Source organism: Phanerochaete carnosa (assembly GCF_000300595.1).
Source record: "Phanerochaete carnosa HHB-10118-sp unplaced genomic scaffold PHACAscaffold_5, whole genome shotgun sequence".
Classification (NCBI taxonomy): Eukaryota; Fungi; Basidiomycota; class Agaricomycetes; order Polyporales; family Phanerochaetaceae; genus Phanerochaete; species Phanerochaete carnosa.
Genome location: NW_006767632.1, coordinates 2451109 through 2467127, shown reverse-complemented (window position 1 = coordinate 2467127; position 16019 = coordinate 2451109). Strand labels below are relative to the sequence as shown.

Below are 16019 nucleotides of genomic sequence, written 5' to 3'. Positions count from 1 at the left end.
GTCTTTCTCAAGCTGCCGGCCGCCATAGGCTGGGGCGCGGCCACCGTCGGCATGTCTCTGCCCAGCTATCAGTGCAAAATAATCCCGAATCCCAAATATCTTGGGACGCCAGCATTATTGTATTTAAACCATCCTCACATGTCCTCAGCTCGCCCTGGCTTCACTCTCCCATGCCTTCCACGCTCATCGCTGCTGCCTTCATCTTCCTCGCCGTCCTCCTCGCCTACCACAGGCCCGCGAAGGCCAAACGCGTCAAGCTTCCCCCAGGCCCGCCTGCGGATCCCATCATCGGTCACCTCAGGGTCTTCCCTCGGACTGACCTCGGCAAGACGTTCCACGAGTGGTCAAAGCGATATGGCAAGTCTCTCTCCGTGTGTGCGTCGCTGATTTGTCCACAACACGCCCCGCAGGCGATGTTATCCACCTCGATCTTCTCGGCAAGTCCATCGTTGTTCTGAGCAGCCAAGAAGCCGCGAGCGACCTTCTTGACAAGCGAAGCGCAACCTACAGCGACAGGCCCGCGTTCCCCGCTTTCAGCCTGTCCGTCTCCCCGTCTTCGTGTCCACAGCCCACAACTAAAGCACGCTTACCTTACGCAGTCTCGGCTGGGACAACATACTCGTCTTCCTCCGCTACGGCCCCGAATTCCACGTCCAGCGCAAGCTCATGCAGCAGCCCTTGACCCGCCAGGGCGTCATGGTCTTCCGCCCCGTCCAGCTGGAGCAGTGCCACATCTTACTCAAGAACCTGCTCAGCAGTCCTGAGCATTTTGAAGCGCATATACGCAGGTATTTACAGCCCACTGTTCCGTCTGAGGCCGGCACCGACCGTGATCGCAGGTTTACGTCGGCCATTACGCTCGAGATGACCTACGGACACAAGGTCAGCTCGGATGACGACGCGTACCTACACATCGCCGACCGCGTGAATATCGTCTCGACCAAGATGTCCAAGGCTGCCATACTTGATTTGTTTCCGAGCGGTACGCTTATGCAAATCTGGTTTGGCCAGACGGGCATTGCTGAATGCTGACAGCAAAACACCTCCCGTCGTGGTTTCCCGGAGCATGGTTTATCCGCTATGCCAATGGTGAGTATGACATACTCGACAACAAATTTTACTCTCACCTGCTGTAGAGAACCGCCACCTGATGTGGGAAATGAGCACAAAACCCTTCCAACAGGTCGAGGAACAACTCGTGAGTCTCTATTCGCCACGTCTCGTCCGATTCTAACGCGGCGTTCACGCCGAGTCTCGCAGGCCGCCGGCACCGCCCAGCCGTCTTTCGTCTCGATGCACCTCGAGGAGATGGCGTGCAATGGCACACGCGACGCTGAGGCCATCCGGGCGCTCAAGATCGTGGCTGCCCACATGTGGACGGGCGGCGTAGACACGGTGAGTGCGCATAGGATACGACGCAAAGGGGCACGCGCGCTCACGGATGAGGCCCGCAGACGTGGTCGACACTCCTGACGTTCATGCTCGCGGCCGTGCGCCACCCCGAAGCGGTCAGGCAGGCCCAGGAGGAGATCGACCGCGTCATCGGCACAGGCCGGCTCCCGACGTTCGACGACAGAGACGCGCTGCCGTACGTCGACTGTCTCCTGAACGAGACAATCCGGTGCGTCCAATGTCGCGGTGCCCCAATAGCCCGCCAGCCACGCTCACAGGCCCGCGTGCCACCGCCCGCAGGTTCCACTCCGCGCTCCCGCTCAGCATCCCGCACCGCGCGATGGAGGACGACGTGTACCGGGACATGTTCATCCCACGGGGCGCGACGCTCATCGTGAACACGGCGTGCGTTCCCTGCTCCGTCCTTCACCCGTCCCCCACATGATTGCTGACTCCCCGCTCCGCACCAGCGCGCTCGCGCTCGACCCCGCCGTGTACAGCGCGCCGGAGCGCTTCTGGCCCGCGCGGTACCTGCACGGCGAGCCTGCGCCGACGGGCCTCGGCTTCGGCTTCGGGCGGCGGGCGTGTCCCGGGCGCCACCTCGCAGAGGCCAGCCTGTGGATCGTCATCGCTTGCGTGCTTGCGGCGTTCGATATCGGGCCCGTGCAGGACGCGTATGGACGTGACATCGTGCCCGAGGCGAATTTCACGCAGGCGATCACCAGGTGCGTCTTTTTTTGGGTTCGTGCGGAGGGAGATGGGTTGATCATGGACCGCGAAGCCACCCGGAGCCGTTCCTCTGTCGTATCACCCCACGGTCGGAGCGGGCTGAGAGGCTTGTTATGGAGCTTTGAAGTACGGCCGTCTCTTGTCTTCGCGGACGCTCGGCCACAGAAAAATATGGTGGGGTATGCATTAGAATTGAGCGTCCAGTTTAGTAGTATACAGTTGTCTGGTGTAGGATCATACCGAAAATCCTATCCCTTCGCACGAGAGCAGCACGGTCCCATCTGCCTCTTCCTGGACGGAGAAAGTCGCGCCCGCGAGTTGCTCTGCGATATACATCGCCGTTCTAGAGGACGATGAGCGCCCTCTCTAGTTCAGTTAACCAAGTTAGCGGAAACGTACTTGGTGTGCAGGTTCAAAGGCCCCGTTCGCACAGTTGATCTCCCCTCAGCTAACGCCAAGAAGAGAATGATTTGATCCTATTGGTGTGATGAGTAAACATAGACCACGAAGGCCACCATACGTGCTCTAACCTGTAGATACTCATCCACGCAACCGCCGTGCTCGATGTTTCGCAGGAGCTCGTCTGCCGCGGCCTCCCCTAGAGACGCGGGGTCCCAGCGACGCGCACCAACCGAGCTTCCGCCCAGCCTACAGCCCTCGTCAGTTTCGGCCCACAGTACGATCCCAGCCCCTTTGCCGACGGCGTTCGTCGCCTCCTCGCGGATGGCCGCAATACTGATGATGGCGGGGTCGACTCCCGCGGCGACGAGCCGCGCGTGCGCACCGTCGCGGATCGTCTGTGCCTGTGCCTCGGGGTGGCCCGCGACGTACGCCTTGCCGTGTACCGCGACAAGGGCGCCGCGCGCCGTGAGCGTGACCGCGGGGAGCGGGCCTGCAGGCGTGGGCTCCGTGTCCACGCAGAGCTCGCCGCCGCCTCGGGGAAAGAAGCCGTGGCGGCGCACGGCGAGCTGCACGCCGCGGTGCAGGTGCGCGCGTACGAACGGGAGGAAGACATGCGCGGTGTAGTCCGCGGGTGGGGCATGCGCCGCGTGCGTCCCGCCACGGAGCACGAGCGAGCTCGGCGCGGGGCCGAAGACGAGGCACGGGTACGCGATCTGCAGGAGTAGCGTCGTCGCGCCTGCCGTGCGTGCGTCGGCGAGGAAGCTCCCGCTGCGGATTGGGCCTGGGCGGAAGTGCACTGTAGACGAGCCGAGCTCGCAGCCTGTCAGCTCGCCGTTGCAGATATCTGCGACGAGCTTGAGTCCTAGAGTAATTGTGAGAGATTTTCCGGTTGAGCAGAGGCAAAGACCGGCCTGTGGCGTGCTGCGCCTTGAGACCTGGAGGGTCCCTGTGAGCACGAATGTTTTGTATGGTGATGGGTTTCTGGAGAAGCGCAGCGAGGGTGACGGCGTTGCGGACGAGCTGCCCGCCGCCCTCGAGGACGCTGCCGTCAATGAGTACGCTGGCCATAGCTGTCAAGCGGTGCGTTGCATGCTTGACCGCAGCGCCTGGCATCGCGGTCGCCCAAATCATGAGCGGGAGGCGCGAGCGGCGCTACCACGCCCGTTTTGACCGCGACCATACAACCGCGCGAGTACTCGTCTGCAGTTGCCAGGTCTACACCTCCCCCTTCCTCCCGCCTGGAGCCCCGTCGTCTTGCTGCACTCTGCATACAGTCGCACGACGACTGAGCGACTCGCTTGCCGACGTTCCCACCTTCTGATCGACGCTGGCGATGTCAGACGCGCAGCGGACAGAACTCAACGCGTTCCTCGCATTCCTAGCGACCTTTGACCTGGCGAGGCCTGTGGCTGCTACCTCAGACCTCTCAGACGGCGCCGCCCTCTTTGAGGTCCTCTCTCTCGTGTGCGTACCCCAGAGACATCTCCGCTTCGAGCCAGACACGCTCACGACCGCACTGTAGCGATGGAGACTACTTCCGGCAACCGAACCGGCCGTCGGCGCAGCCCTCGGAGAACTGGGTGCTCCGATTCAGCTCGCTGAAACGGCTGTACAGGCTCATGACGCAGTACTTCTCCGACGTGCTGCACCAGCCGACGGGTGCGCTGGACGTGCCCGACCTGCAAGCGATCGCGCAGGACAGCAACCCCTCCGCACTCCTCGTCATGTGCCGCCTGACGATCGCAATCGCGGTGCAGTGCGAGAACAACAAGGATATCATCGAGCGAATACAGAGGCTGTCGGATACGGAGCAGCATGCGCTCATGAAGGCGATTGAGCAGGTGTGTGTGTGCGTCCAGTGGTGATGTCAGCAAGCGTGATGACGACCTGTAGGTCATGGCAAAAGTGAAATCGTCTGGCCAAGCGCAGACTGGCGAGACAAGCATGACGGAGTGAGTGTCGCATGCCTGCCGTCGCGATGCATATATTCAATGGCATACGTGTAGAGACGATCACTATTACCAGATTCAGTCGGAGCGGAGGAGAGTACTGTCCGAGAAGGAGACCCTCGAGCAGGTCTATCAGACACTGTTGTCGGAACACCGCACGCTACAGACCAATTTCGACGATATCGTGCAGGAGAAAGAGGATGCACTGGCGCAGGTCCGCCAGGCGCAACGAGACGCTGAGGATCGGAGGGTCGACAGCCGCGGAGACGCGATGCTCCGCGCTGAGATAGACCGACTGAGGGGTGAACTGTGAGTCGTGCTCGTTCCCACGCGGTCGTCAGGCTCATGGACTCGGAGGATGTTAGCCAGAAGAGTGAAGATAATCTCGCGATGGCTGAGGCAGAACTCGATAAGCAGACTGGGCTGGTAAGCGATCTGAAGAAGAGAGTAGATGAGCTTCAGTCTAAGGCGGACGAAGCCGCGCGTCTCAAGGATCAGCTTGACGAGTAAGTCTAACGCATCTGGGGCATAAGTGGTGTGCATATACTGAGACTCTGCATAGGTACCGGCACACAGCGGACAGGTTACAAAAGACGGAGAATGTTATGGAGAAGTACAAGAGGAAGCTGCAGGAAGGAGCCGACCTGAGACAACAAGTCCGAGTGCGTATATGCGTCAATGTGTGTTACATGTGCTAGAGTGAAACTGCTGCCAGGCTCTAGAGAAACAGAACGCGGACCTCGTCGACAAAAACGCGTCTCTGGAAGAGGAATACCGAAAAGTAGCCGCTTTCAAACCTCTCATGGAGTCGTACAGGACACAGATAGCCGAACTTGAAAGCAAATCCTCGGCGCGCAGCAAGGAGGTCGACACCGTGCGGTTCGAGCTAGACCAGACAAAGGCGAAGCTCAAACTAACGCAGGAGGAGCGCCAACGAGACAACGAAACTCTGGAGCTGTACCAAGAGCGCGTGCGCGAGCTCGAGCTGCTCTCGCATCGCCCAGTTGCTTCTACACCACGCCCACGCCCCTCTGCTACTTCTGCGACAGCAGCAGACGGCGACGAGCCTGCACGCAACACGGACGAGATGACACTGGACGAGCTCAACGCAGACGCATCCTCGCGTTCCGACGACATGGATGACGTCGAACAGGTTCAGGGTCTCGGTGACGAGCTGGATGCAGCACTCGCAGGCACGACGATGACGGATCTCAAAATACAGATACGCAAGTTGGAGCGCGAGCTTGAGGCCGTCAAGAAGCAGGAAGCAGACGCGAGCAGGGTGCTCGTGCTCGAGAACTTGCTCGAGGACGCGACGAGGATGAAGACGCGGTACGAGCAGGATTATCTTGCTACGCACCGGGAGAAGCTTCAGCTGCAGAATGATCTGGAAGAGATCAGGAGCGGGAAGGCTCTAGGAGATGGGTGTGTAGTTTCTGTGCGAGTGGTCGATGGAGATGTGCTGACTATCTGCGCGAAGTCCTGAGGCCGCCATCGCGTTGCGTCAACGGCTAAATGAGACCGTCGAGCAGCTCGACGTTTTGCGCAAAGAGCACGCTGAGCTAGAGGTCAAGTTCCAAGCTCAAAGCAAAGAGCTCACAATCGCCAAGTCTGACCGTAAGAGCTATACCTACCTGCCTTGTTACGTGCACCTTATTGACTTTCTCGTCAGTCAACCTCGTCCACAAGGACCAGCTCGAAATCCTAGCTTCGCTTCGCGAGTCCGTTAACGAGGACAAGGCTGGGCTGGAAACAGAAGTGCAGAAACTGCACGACCAGATCCGGGAGCTCTCGGAAAAGAGCAAGATGCAACTCGAGCAAATCAACGCCTTGCTGATGGAGAAGGTGAACCTGCAGAGCGAGGGCCTCGACCAGCGAGACCGTATGCTCCAACGCGAGCGCGATATCAGCAACTTGCGGGCGTCGCTGTCCGGGAAAGACATTCCGGAAGACGTCAAGCAGCGCCTGCTCAAGATGCACGAGGACCAAATACAGATGCAGGAGCAATACAAGACTGTGCAGGAGAAGCTCAACAAGGCGAGACAGTTTATCAAACAACAGGACAAGCTCTTCAAAGAGGAGCAGGCGAAGAAGGGGGCTGTTTCGGTGGGCTGTTTCCGCTTGATTCTGCGCACACTCTCTAATCGCGATGAACAGGGCGTCTACGGCGAGAGCGGAGAAGACTCCGCGAAGGTTAAGATCCTGGAGGAGGAGATTGCTCGCAAAGAGGTGCGGATATATTTCGAGTTCTATTCGGACGCTGACTGACGCCTCCGCATTAGAGGTTAATGGCCGAGATGACGAAACGATATCAGCGCGAGCAAGCGTTGATGCTCAGCATCATACACAGTCACGGTATGGATGTGGCGCGAGGCCACCTCGCGAAGCAGCAGCGTACAGGACCCACAAGTTGGCTCGGCCAACAACGGAGAAACGTGAGCGTTCTGACACCATATCCGACGTGATGTTGCTAACAAGGGCTGCAGCTCGGGCAGACACTACGGCGATAAACGTCGCATGGCTGTCCTCAGCTCACGATAATAATGCCTACACTCATGCGATCTTCATACCCACTCATTGGTGTCTGTTGAATAGATGTACTACGATATACCACATCTCCTATTTCGGTCGAATACGAGCAATATGATTTTCACTGGCGGACTTGTACGACTGAGAGATCATTGGCCTTTCTGCGACGTAATATTGTGACAAGTGCAACATATTTAGCACCTAGACCGAGTACGGTCGTGTCGAGCGTGATCCGACTCCGGAGTCAAGCAACCCTAACCTATGCTTGTTCGTCACCCAGATTAGGTGAGCGGGTGTCAGCGGCCGATGATGGAACACTTGCCGGGTCTCAGGCTGCGCTGCCTCCTTCCACCTCGTCCCGGCTCTCTTTCACTTCCTCCATCTTGTACCAGTATGGCTCTCTTCAGACGAAACCGCGGGCGGGCAAGTGGAGACCAAGACGTGGACAATGGGCAACCCAAGAAAGAGAAGGGCAGTTGGCGCAAACCAGCGAGTACGTTCTGCTTCACAACGCTTTCCACCATCCCCACTCACACCCGTTTGTGACGCCTAGATACTGCCTTCAAGCAGCAACGACTCAAGGCCTGGCAGCCCATTTTGACTCCAAAGACAGTCTTACCATCGCTCCTCATAATTGGCCTCATATTCGCACCCATTGGCGGCCTCCTCATCTGGGGTAGCGGGCTGGTACGCAGGTCCCACCCATCGCCGCACGCTCGAACTCACCTCCTCCGTAGGTCACCGAGATCACTCTGGACTACACAACATGCGAGAACCAAACTGCCTCCACATCAAATACGAGTCTCAACCTCGTGACCATGCCGCATTTCAACTATCGCTTGCGGTCAGGACATCAGCATGCACCGTTCGATGCACCGCAGTTCGCCTTCGTCGACCTCACAAACGACTCGTCAGTCGATGTCTCGCAGCAGCGTCAATGCTTCATTCAGTTCGACATCCCCTATGAGCTCCCCGCTACAGTCCTCCTGTACTACAAGATGACAAACTTTTTCCAGAACCATCGACGCTATGTCAAGAGTATCGACATGAACCAGCTCAAGGGGGACTTTGTCAGTGTGAGCTCTCTGAATTCAGGAACCTGCAAGCCTATTACTTCAGACAACGGCAAGGCCGTCTACCCGTGTGGTCTCATTGCGAACTCGGTTTTCAACGGTGCGCTCTTTCTCCGTGACTGTCCCTATCTCTCGCTGAAGCTCTTTGGGTTGGTAGACACATACAGCAACCTGACACTGCTATCGAACCCCTCCACAACGTACCTCTGGTCAGAGAAGGGCATTGCCTGGCCGGGAGAGGCGAAGAAGTACGCTTCCTCCCCTGGCTACAACATCGACGATATCGTACCGCCACCGAATTGGGCGCTCCGCTACCCGTCGTACTCTAACTCCACGCCGCCACCGAACCTGAAGCTAGACGAGCACTTCCAAAACTGGATGCGCACGGCCGGTCTTTCGACGTTCACGAAGCTGTGGGGACGCAACGACGCCGCCAGCCTCGCACAGGGACGCTACCAGATCGTCGCTTACCTGAGTACGTGCACTTCGGCTTCGCTCGGCGAACGCTTAGCCTAACCGTCGCTACAGACTACCCTGTCCAGTCCTACCACGGCACGAAGTCCGTCGTCATCTCGACGGTGTCCTGGATCGGCGGTAAGAACCCCTTCTTGGGCTGGGCGTACGTTGCGACAGCGGCCCTCTTCGTTGCGCTTGCCATAGCTGGCACGATCCGCCATATGATCCGCCCAAGGTAAGTACTCGTTGCTTCCACCCCCATTTACCTGCTCACGAGTCCCCACAGGAAAGCGGGTGATATGTCTCTGTTTTCGTGGAACCGGTAATCTGTCATCACGAGAGTTATGGGTATTTATTGTCTTGTATCTTAGTGCTAGTATCGACATGTCTCTCTCGTACGCGTTCTATGCCTCTCTAGTATCTACGTTTTACATTACCGATAAACGTCGCCTGTCTCGGGGACTCGTACAGGACGGCTGTTGTAATAATATACACCAGAAGGAGCCCCCAGCAGTCTGCGCGAGTGACGGTTCAAATGAGCGGCTCTCGAATGCACGTTCTGAGATTCGAGCTGATTAATCTGAGCTTTCTGAGCTTCGTGACTAATATTCTACGAGAGAACGTATAATAAAAGTGCGATTTTACGTGTATTATGAACTGCGAGAGGAAGGAAGGCGTGCTCCAATATGTCTGCCAAGGAGAACGAAAATACGTTACTGTACATCCTATTCCGATCCGAACGTGAAGAGAAAGGTCCTGATTTAGTTCTTCAACCCCGGTTACCCCCTGTAGAACCTAAACAAGACGACGGTGCAGAACGCAAGCATACCGGCAAAGAGGTAGAATATGCGGCCCTCCTTGTGCGGGTCGCCGCCCGAAAGCTCGTTGCGCAGCGGGAGGAACACGAGGCCGACGAGGAAGTTCGCGATCCCTGGAGGCCCCACGTCAGCCACGGCGCTTCCTGGCTCTCTGGACACAGCGGTGATGACTCACAGTTCAAGGAAAGTCCGACAGACGAGAGCGCGGAGACCGCCTGCAAACCGTTATTGAGATGAGACCAGGTATGCAAGAAAGGGGCGCGTACGTGTAAAGGAGAGACCTCCGGGATCATGACGAAAGGAACGGGACCAATACCTATCGCAAAGGACCTGGAGGTAATCCGACGTCAGCGGAAGGAGATGGTGCCATTTCAGCTTCCTATAACGTACGCAATAAAGGTTAAGATGGTAATACTGGCGAGGGCGACTACTCCAGAATCGAGTCCATAACCGACCCCAACCAAAGAGAGGAATGCGCCACCAGCAGACAAGCTTAGTAGCGTCTTTCGTCCAAGTCTCTTGAAGGATAATGAGATCGACAGCACCGCTATCAAAACTGTGTGCGTACCTCAATGAGGAAGATGGGCGGGAACGTCATGATCACATTGATGACAGTAATACCCAGCGAGACGAAGGGACCGAGATCAGGCAGTGCTTTCGAAAGAATGTCGTTGCTGTAGTAGAGAACTGTTTCATGTAAGCCAGTCTATAGAGCCCATGCACAGGATAGTTTCATACCAGCATTAACGCCCGAAAGCTGCTGGCAGAGCATGGAGAAGCAGACAATAATCAAAGGCCTGCGCAACTCGCGAGCGGTGAGCAGCTGGGGTAGAGAGATGGCGGCTTGATGTTCTTCTGTGCCCTTTGACTGACCGACATCGAGGTCTTCTCCGTCGCGCTCGAGGTCGCCGAGAAGCGGATCTTGAGAGTTGTCAGATAGGACTGTTTCGACGTCAGCATTTAATCCCAATTTCCGATCACAAAAGTGGGGAACTGACAGACAGGTTCATTCGTTGGGACCTCGTGCATCGCCCACAGTCTCCTGGACGCAGCAGCCTTATCCATAAGTAGCCCGTGCCTGTGCAGCCATACTGGGGATTCAACGACGACTGGGCTTATCAAGAGCTGTCCGAATGAAAGTGCGACAGAGAACAGGAGGACCAGTCGCCACTCATGTGGCGTTGCGAGTCGGAGGCCCATGGCCTGCGTGATCATGATTCCGATGACGATGGCGAACTGGGTGAGAACGCCTAGTGTGTGGTGTCAACACGAGGTTGCTCGTTGAAGGCGGCTACGTACCGACAGCGCCTTGAATCTTGCTGGGGGCGATCTCAGAGAGGAAAATAGGTCCGACACACAGCCCGAACCCGGCGCCGACACCAACCAAGACTCTATGCGCAGAGCACAATGAGCGTAGCTGGGTTACATGTACATTGTACAACTCACCTTCCAATAATTAGAGGCCACAGTGACGCAGAACAGCCCATGACGGCCGATCCCAGTACAAACATCGCCGAACTAGCTTGAACTGCGCCTTTCCGTCCAAAGCGATCCATGATGACGTTCGCTACCAGACTACCGAGCAGACCGCCGACGGTGTATACAGATGTGACCACAGAGAACGTCGCGTCGGACATGGGTATGCATGTCGGCAGACCATAGCTCAGAGGGGAATCGAGCTCCTGGCCTGGGATCCCCCGGCAACTCAGGACTGCTTGGATTTGGTTCAGCGCAGAAATATGATAGCCATACTAATAGCGCATGGTTGAGAAGGTTGCGTTGGGACAAATGTTGAGCACTATACCTACGCAGACGTGTCAGACGAGTCTCCCGAGTGCATCACCACTGGCAGGAAACTGACCTGAAACGACACGACAAGGATCCAAAGACAACACGCCCAGCCATAGGCCGTGAATGCATGCGGGTTCTCCGCCATGAGGTGGATGTAACGTGCAAGGTGGATATATAGCGCGCAGTCGAGGAGACCGTGAATGTGGTTGAAAGTAAGGGCGGAAGAACGGTCTCAGGCTGTGGGTGCTTGTGTGACCTCGCACCACATGATCGAGACACCGTAACTGCGAGGTCGAGTACCAACCATTTCGCCTTCTAACGTCTACAAAAGAATTTACGAACTTGAAGGAAGGACACTCATGAGCGGCGAGAAGCAGCTTCAACCTGATTATTGCGAAGGCTACCTAGAGGCTGTGCCGAGAACACCAGCCCTCGTGTGACTTTCGTGCCCCAGCCAGTCTTCGCAGGTGCGGTGGCAGAGAAGCTCAGCACGCATATGAACCTTGCTTTCGAGCAAGATTGAACAATCTCATGACACAGATGTCTCGTGCTGCCGACGGCCATCCTCTGAAGCTTGTTGTCACCCACTCGCGCCTCTTCAGAGCACACTGGGCTCTCTTCGTCCCTCACGTCGGAAGCGAGACAGGAAGCGAGACAGTCGGGACGAAGATTCATGTCACGGGAACACTGGCAGAGGGATTTGTACACGAGTTTCAAAGGAACTTCGACCTCGAATTGGACGCGAGAGGATGCAGCATATACCTGCTTGGCACTGTCATCCAAGCCGCTGTAGCCAACATTCTCGACGAACCAGTTGGTGCCGGAGACACAAGCTCTCCCAGCAGCCGCATTGAAGAGATCGCGCTGAGCATACCCGCTCCTGGGCCTAGCTTGCGATCGTCGAGCAGTACCGACGTATGTACTTCAACGCACGACGCGATCAGGGCTGACAACGTAACCGTAGATCAAACCTATCGACGTGAAAGATTATCAATACTGGATGAAAGAATATGTTGCTGCGCTCGTCACAGAAGGACTGGTAGCTTCAAGCGTAGCTGAGCAATTGGCAAAAGCTCCAATGCATTGATCTATCTGCCAGTACGTTGAAGCAAGCACTACTATACATGACATCTTATGCTGGAGACAAGATCGTTAATTGAGCCCAAAAACACGGATTTGTAGACACACATGTTCGCATCTATGCACAATGAATAGTGCGACTCACAGATTAATCGGCCATTCCTTCGCATAGCGTCCAAACGTTCCAGGCATACGATCGGGGTAGAGTTCAGAGTGACTGCGCCCGTGCTAGCGCCTTTGTATTGAGATACCGATATCTGGCAACCTCCATCGCTATGGCCCATGCCTGTCCCTCCGCTGCCGTGCCCGCCTTGTCGAATCGAGGACTGCCACACACATCCCTCACAAATCCCCAGCGATCCGTCTTCCTGCATGCGGCATCATGCATGAGAGCCGCCGTTTTCTCCCACCGGATCCTTGTCTCCTCGTCGAGTTCTGGCAAGCGGAGCAGCTTGCGTACGCGTGGAGAGTAGTGCGAATGCAAGTCAAGCAGCCGGAAGAGGGTGTAGGACAGCTGTTGAGACAGATTCGCCTCGACGAACGTCGTTTCGTCGTCCAGGACATTGTGGAATAGCCCGTCCGGCCTTAAGCGAGACAGACAGGCGTTGAGCGTGCGCGTGAGGATGTGGTAGCACGACTGCACGGGCTCGGCCAGCTCCGCGCCCGTCACCAGCGCGCAGAGCTCCGTGTCATTCTCGTCGGAGAGTGCGTTGGCGAGCGTGGACAGCACGCGCACGATGCCACCGCACACCCAGCCGTTGCCCACTCCCCAGAACGCCCGGCGCCGGAATTCGTACGTCTGTAGGTCGAAGATGTGTGACCACAGCCCGCACGGGCTCTGCAGTGCTTGCGCGGCGAGATCGATCTGGCGGAGCGACATCGATAGTAGTCTCGAGGGAACATACGCGGGGTTCGGGTGTCGTACGTAATACACGGCGGCGGAAGCAAGGAAGGGTGGTAGCGTGTATACTGCGTCAGACCATATCTGCACGCAGTCCATTCGATGAGATAGTAGCACGTCAGAGGGCGACGAACGGTCCTGCGAGACAGGTGCGCGCGGACACCGATCGAGGATGTAACTGAGCATGGCCTCTACACTGCTCGTGAAGCGAGCCGCGTCCTCTTGCGAGAGTTCTTGCTTATCAACATCTTGGAGGTTGAGGAGGTAGTAGAACGTTTCGCCTATGCAGGCAGGGTCGACTGCGCCCTGGTCGGTGGTGCCGTCCCCGTTCAGCACTGCAGAGAGGCGACCATCGTCAGCTTGGCGAACGGCGGCATCGTGTGCGAATCCGTAAAGGTACTGGAGGAACAGGTTCTTGGGCAGGCATGCCAGCGATTGATGAGCTTCAAGCAGGGCCTGAGCAGTGCATCCCTGTTCCCAGGAGGCCCGCTGGATGGTGAGGAGAGCCGGAAGGAGCGAAAGCAGACGCTTCTGTGTTTCGGCGTCCAGGTCAAAGTCAGACATCGCGGCTTCCGTGGACGAGCTGTGCACCAACTGTTGTGAAAAGAGCGCATCAATCCCCGCAACCTGAATCACTGATGCGCCTTGATGCGCTCCCTGGGACGTGAGATCACCGTGCCGAAAGCCCGTGGAGGGTGGTGGGAAGTGCTCACGCGACCTTGAGACGTGCACCCAAAAGTCGTAGCCGATAGCGATTTCTCTCTCGCCGCGTAGATGCAGAAGGCAATCGTGGTCATCCACGCATTGCTAGGACTCGCAGCGTCTTGCGTTGTGTGTTACGAAACACAGATAGCCATGTCGGGTCCCACCGTCATGGAGGAATGGCAAGTTACCGTTTCAGACGATTGGAACGTGAGTTATGCTGTTCACTCAAGTGCTCAAGTGCTCAACAAGCTGATGGCTGTTTGAACAGGCCCTTGGCCCTTTCCCCATCCACGCAAGGGAGCAGCATTTTCTGTCGCCGTCCTTCCCAGTCAATTGTGAGTGTCAACTAGCTGTGTATGCTGTAGCTGACAGGCTTTAGTGTCTGAGCCCATTGATTTTCAAGCCTCATGGCCGTCTGCATACGCCGACAATGGCGCAGTTAGCTGGTCAAAGGCCCGTTCCTCGAACGGTCTATTGGAAGTTTCGTTTCCCGACGTGAGGTGAGCAAAAGTAGAGAGAGCATTGGTCATGCCATTCAATATCATGGTTCAGATGGGCTTCAATTCGCGCGACAGAAGGGTGGGCAGCGTTGCAACATCACACACTTCTGCGAACCACCATCACTGTCTATCCTCCGTCCAACAGGCTTTTCCAATCTCGTGGCCCTCCTAACCTTCTCGTCAATGTCGTTCAAGGATCCTTCTTCGCGATACTGCCTTCCACGGATCATCCAGGACCCCAGGCGGGCACATTCACACCTATATGGCACGCCGGAAATATCTACGCGATGAAAGCATCGCCCCCAAATGTCGTCCAGTTACCCATCCCTCCCTTTATTGACAGACCCACTACATATCAACTATTCCTCAGTGGTGATTACGAGGTGAGTTTAGTTGCTCTGTATGGACTCTGTTAACGCCTTACAGATTAGGCTGTTTGGGGATCCCACTCGCTGGGGAACCGAGGTCCCGAAGCTATCTATCACCTTTTCGGTGGACATACAAGCTCCTCAGCATATTCTAAAACGCTCTGATGATCACGACATCATGCCCACTTTCGTAGACGGTTGGGCTTTCGGCGAAGCAGTCGGAGTCGGTATCCAAAGCGTAAATGGCTGGTGGACAGTTGTCGAAGCTAAGCTTCGGGATGACTTCTCCACGAGGGTGGGTGGATGCCGGAGGAACATTTTACATGGCTAATGTTGGATTCGACAGGGGGTAGCTATTTCTCTGCTGCGAGAGACTCGCATCGCTCCGTCGCAAACTCGCATAGTGCCTATTATCCTCTCTCAGTTTGAAGCCTTCGACGGCCCCGTACTTCCTGTAGAGATCACAGCCTCGAATTCTGAACAGACGATAAAACTTGCGGTCAATCTCCCTGTGAGACAAATTCCTAGGTGGAACGCGGAAAACTTTACAGGGATTCTGACGACCTACTTCTTCGCGACATCGATGCCCACTGCTTTCGTCGCAGTTCCACCCAAGGAGGCGAACAGGCGCGAAGAGACACTGCCACCCTTACTCTTCCTACGTACGTAACCTCACTCTGCTTCTTTTCTACGAATTTGGCTGAATCATCGAAGATGGTGCCGGTGTACCTGTCCTTGACTTAGCATTCTGGCAATGCGCGCCACCTCGACAGCTTCGCAGCTGGCTGGTAGTCCCAACTGGAAGGACGGAATGGGTGTGTCATTTAAGGTTCTGTAACAAAAATTTGCTGAGGCTTACCTTCACAGGGCCTGGATTGGCACGGTCCCAGCACCACCGAAGCATGGCAGTCTCTTACCGCTCTGTCCACCATCCTCCGCAATAACGCTCGCTGGAGGGATTGGAACTTTCCGCCAGATACCCGTGTCGTTCTCCTTGGTCATTCCAACGGCGGTCAAGGAGCTTGGCATGTAGCCAGCAAATACCCTGACAGAGTGGTGGCAGGTTTATCTCTCTCCCCTATATTTGTCGCGCGGGGCTAAATTGCTTTCTGTTAAGCTGTTCCTGTCGCCGCGTACGTGAAGTCTCAGGCATATGTGCCGCTACTACACTCAAGGTATGTGGCACTTGGCTCGAAAGGCAGGAGCATAATATTCATTTAAAATGTGCAGATCAGCCCACTTCGTCGACCCTTTCATGAAGTCGGTGCTAGAGTCTGCTCTGACGGCGGATGACAACGATCTCTTCCTTTCAAACCTCGTGGACAC

The 16019-nt window shown here is 56.4% G+C and overlaps 7 protein-coding genes across 7 annotated transcripts; 4 read left to right on the top strand and 3 right to left on the bottom strand.

Annotated features, from left to right (window-relative positions):
* The first annotated feature begins 65 nt into the window (after nt 1-65).
* PHACADRAFT_256622 (uncharacterized protein) lies at nt 66-556 on the top strand. The gene has a single exon (XM_007396019.1). The coding sequence runs from the start codon at nt 171-173 to the stop codon at nt 456-458; it is 288 nt and encodes a 95-aa protein (XP_007396081.1). The 5' UTR covers nt 66-170; the 3' UTR covers nt 459-556.
* Nucleotides 557-1110, top strand: PHACADRAFT_256621 (uncharacterized protein). The gene has a single exon (XM_007396018.1). It carries the CDS (start codon nt 667-669, stop codon nt 1030-1032), a length of 366 nt encoding a protein of 121 aa, XP_007396080.1. The 5' UTR covers nt 557-666; the 3' UTR covers nt 1033-1110.
* Nucleotides 1111-1117: 7 nt separating this feature from the next.
* Nucleotides 1118-3636, bottom strand: PHACADRAFT_173930 (uncharacterized protein; the record flags this gene model as incomplete). Its single annotated transcript, XM_007396017.1, has 5 exons — nt 1118-2464; nt 2521-2597; nt 2652-3385; nt 3435-3583; nt 3617-3636. The coding sequence occupies 5 exons, from the start codon at nt 3634-3636 to the stop codon at nt 2356-2358; spliced, it is 1089 nt and encodes a 362-aa protein (XP_007396079.1). The 3' UTR covers nt 1118-2355.
* A 220-nt stretch (nt 3637-3856) lies between these two features.
* On the top strand, nt 3857-6937 carry PHACADRAFT_94105 (uncharacterized protein; the record flags this gene model as incomplete). Its single annotated transcript, XM_007396016.1, has 10 exons — nt 3857-3987; nt 4046-4364; nt 4417-4475; nt 4530-4781; nt 4838-4978; nt 5035-5134; nt 5188-5897; nt 5953-6089; nt 6145-6701; nt 6755-6937. 10 exons carry the CDS (start codon nt 3857-3859, stop codon nt 6935-6937), a joined length of 2589 nt encoding a protein of 862 aa, XP_007396078.1.
* Nucleotides 6938-7369: 432 nt separating this feature from the next.
* Nucleotides 7370-9034, top strand: PHACADRAFT_256619 (uncharacterized protein). Its single transcript, XM_007396015.1, has 6 exons — nt 7370-7494; nt 7555-7688; nt 7739-8174; nt 8232-8549; nt 8603-8765; nt 8817-9034. The coding sequence occupies exons 1-6, from the start codon at nt 7395-7397 to the stop codon at nt 8854-8856; spliced, it is 1191 nt and encodes a 396-aa protein (XP_007396077.1). The 5' UTR covers nt 7370-7394; the 3' UTR covers nt 8857-9034.
* Nucleotides 9035-9101: 67 nt separating this feature from the next.
* PHACADRAFT_256617 (uncharacterized protein) lies at nt 9102-11263 on the bottom strand. The gene is made up of 10 exons (XM_007396014.1): nt 11210-11263; nt 10795-11099; nt 10648-10739; nt 10347-10598; nt 10087-10290; nt 9917-10035; nt 9739-9866; nt 9615-9678; nt 9524-9563; nt 9102-9461 (listed from the first exon to the last, which is right to left on the bottom strand). The coding sequence occupies exons 2-10, from the start codon at nt 10983-10985 to the stop codon at nt 9310-9312; spliced, it is 1242 nt and encodes a 413-aa protein (XP_007396076.1). The 5' UTR covers nt 10986-11099; nt 11210-11263; the 3' UTR covers nt 9102-9309.
* An 810-nt stretch (nt 11264-12073) lies between these two features.
* Nucleotides 12074-13690, bottom strand: PHACADRAFT_256616 (uncharacterized protein). The gene has a single exon (XM_007396013.1). It carries the CDS (start codon nt 13682-13684, stop codon nt 12428-12430), a length of 1257 nt encoding a protein of 418 aa, XP_007396075.1. The 5' UTR covers nt 13685-13690; the 3' UTR covers nt 12074-12427.
* Between the last annotated feature and the right edge of the window lie 2329 nt (nt 13691-16019).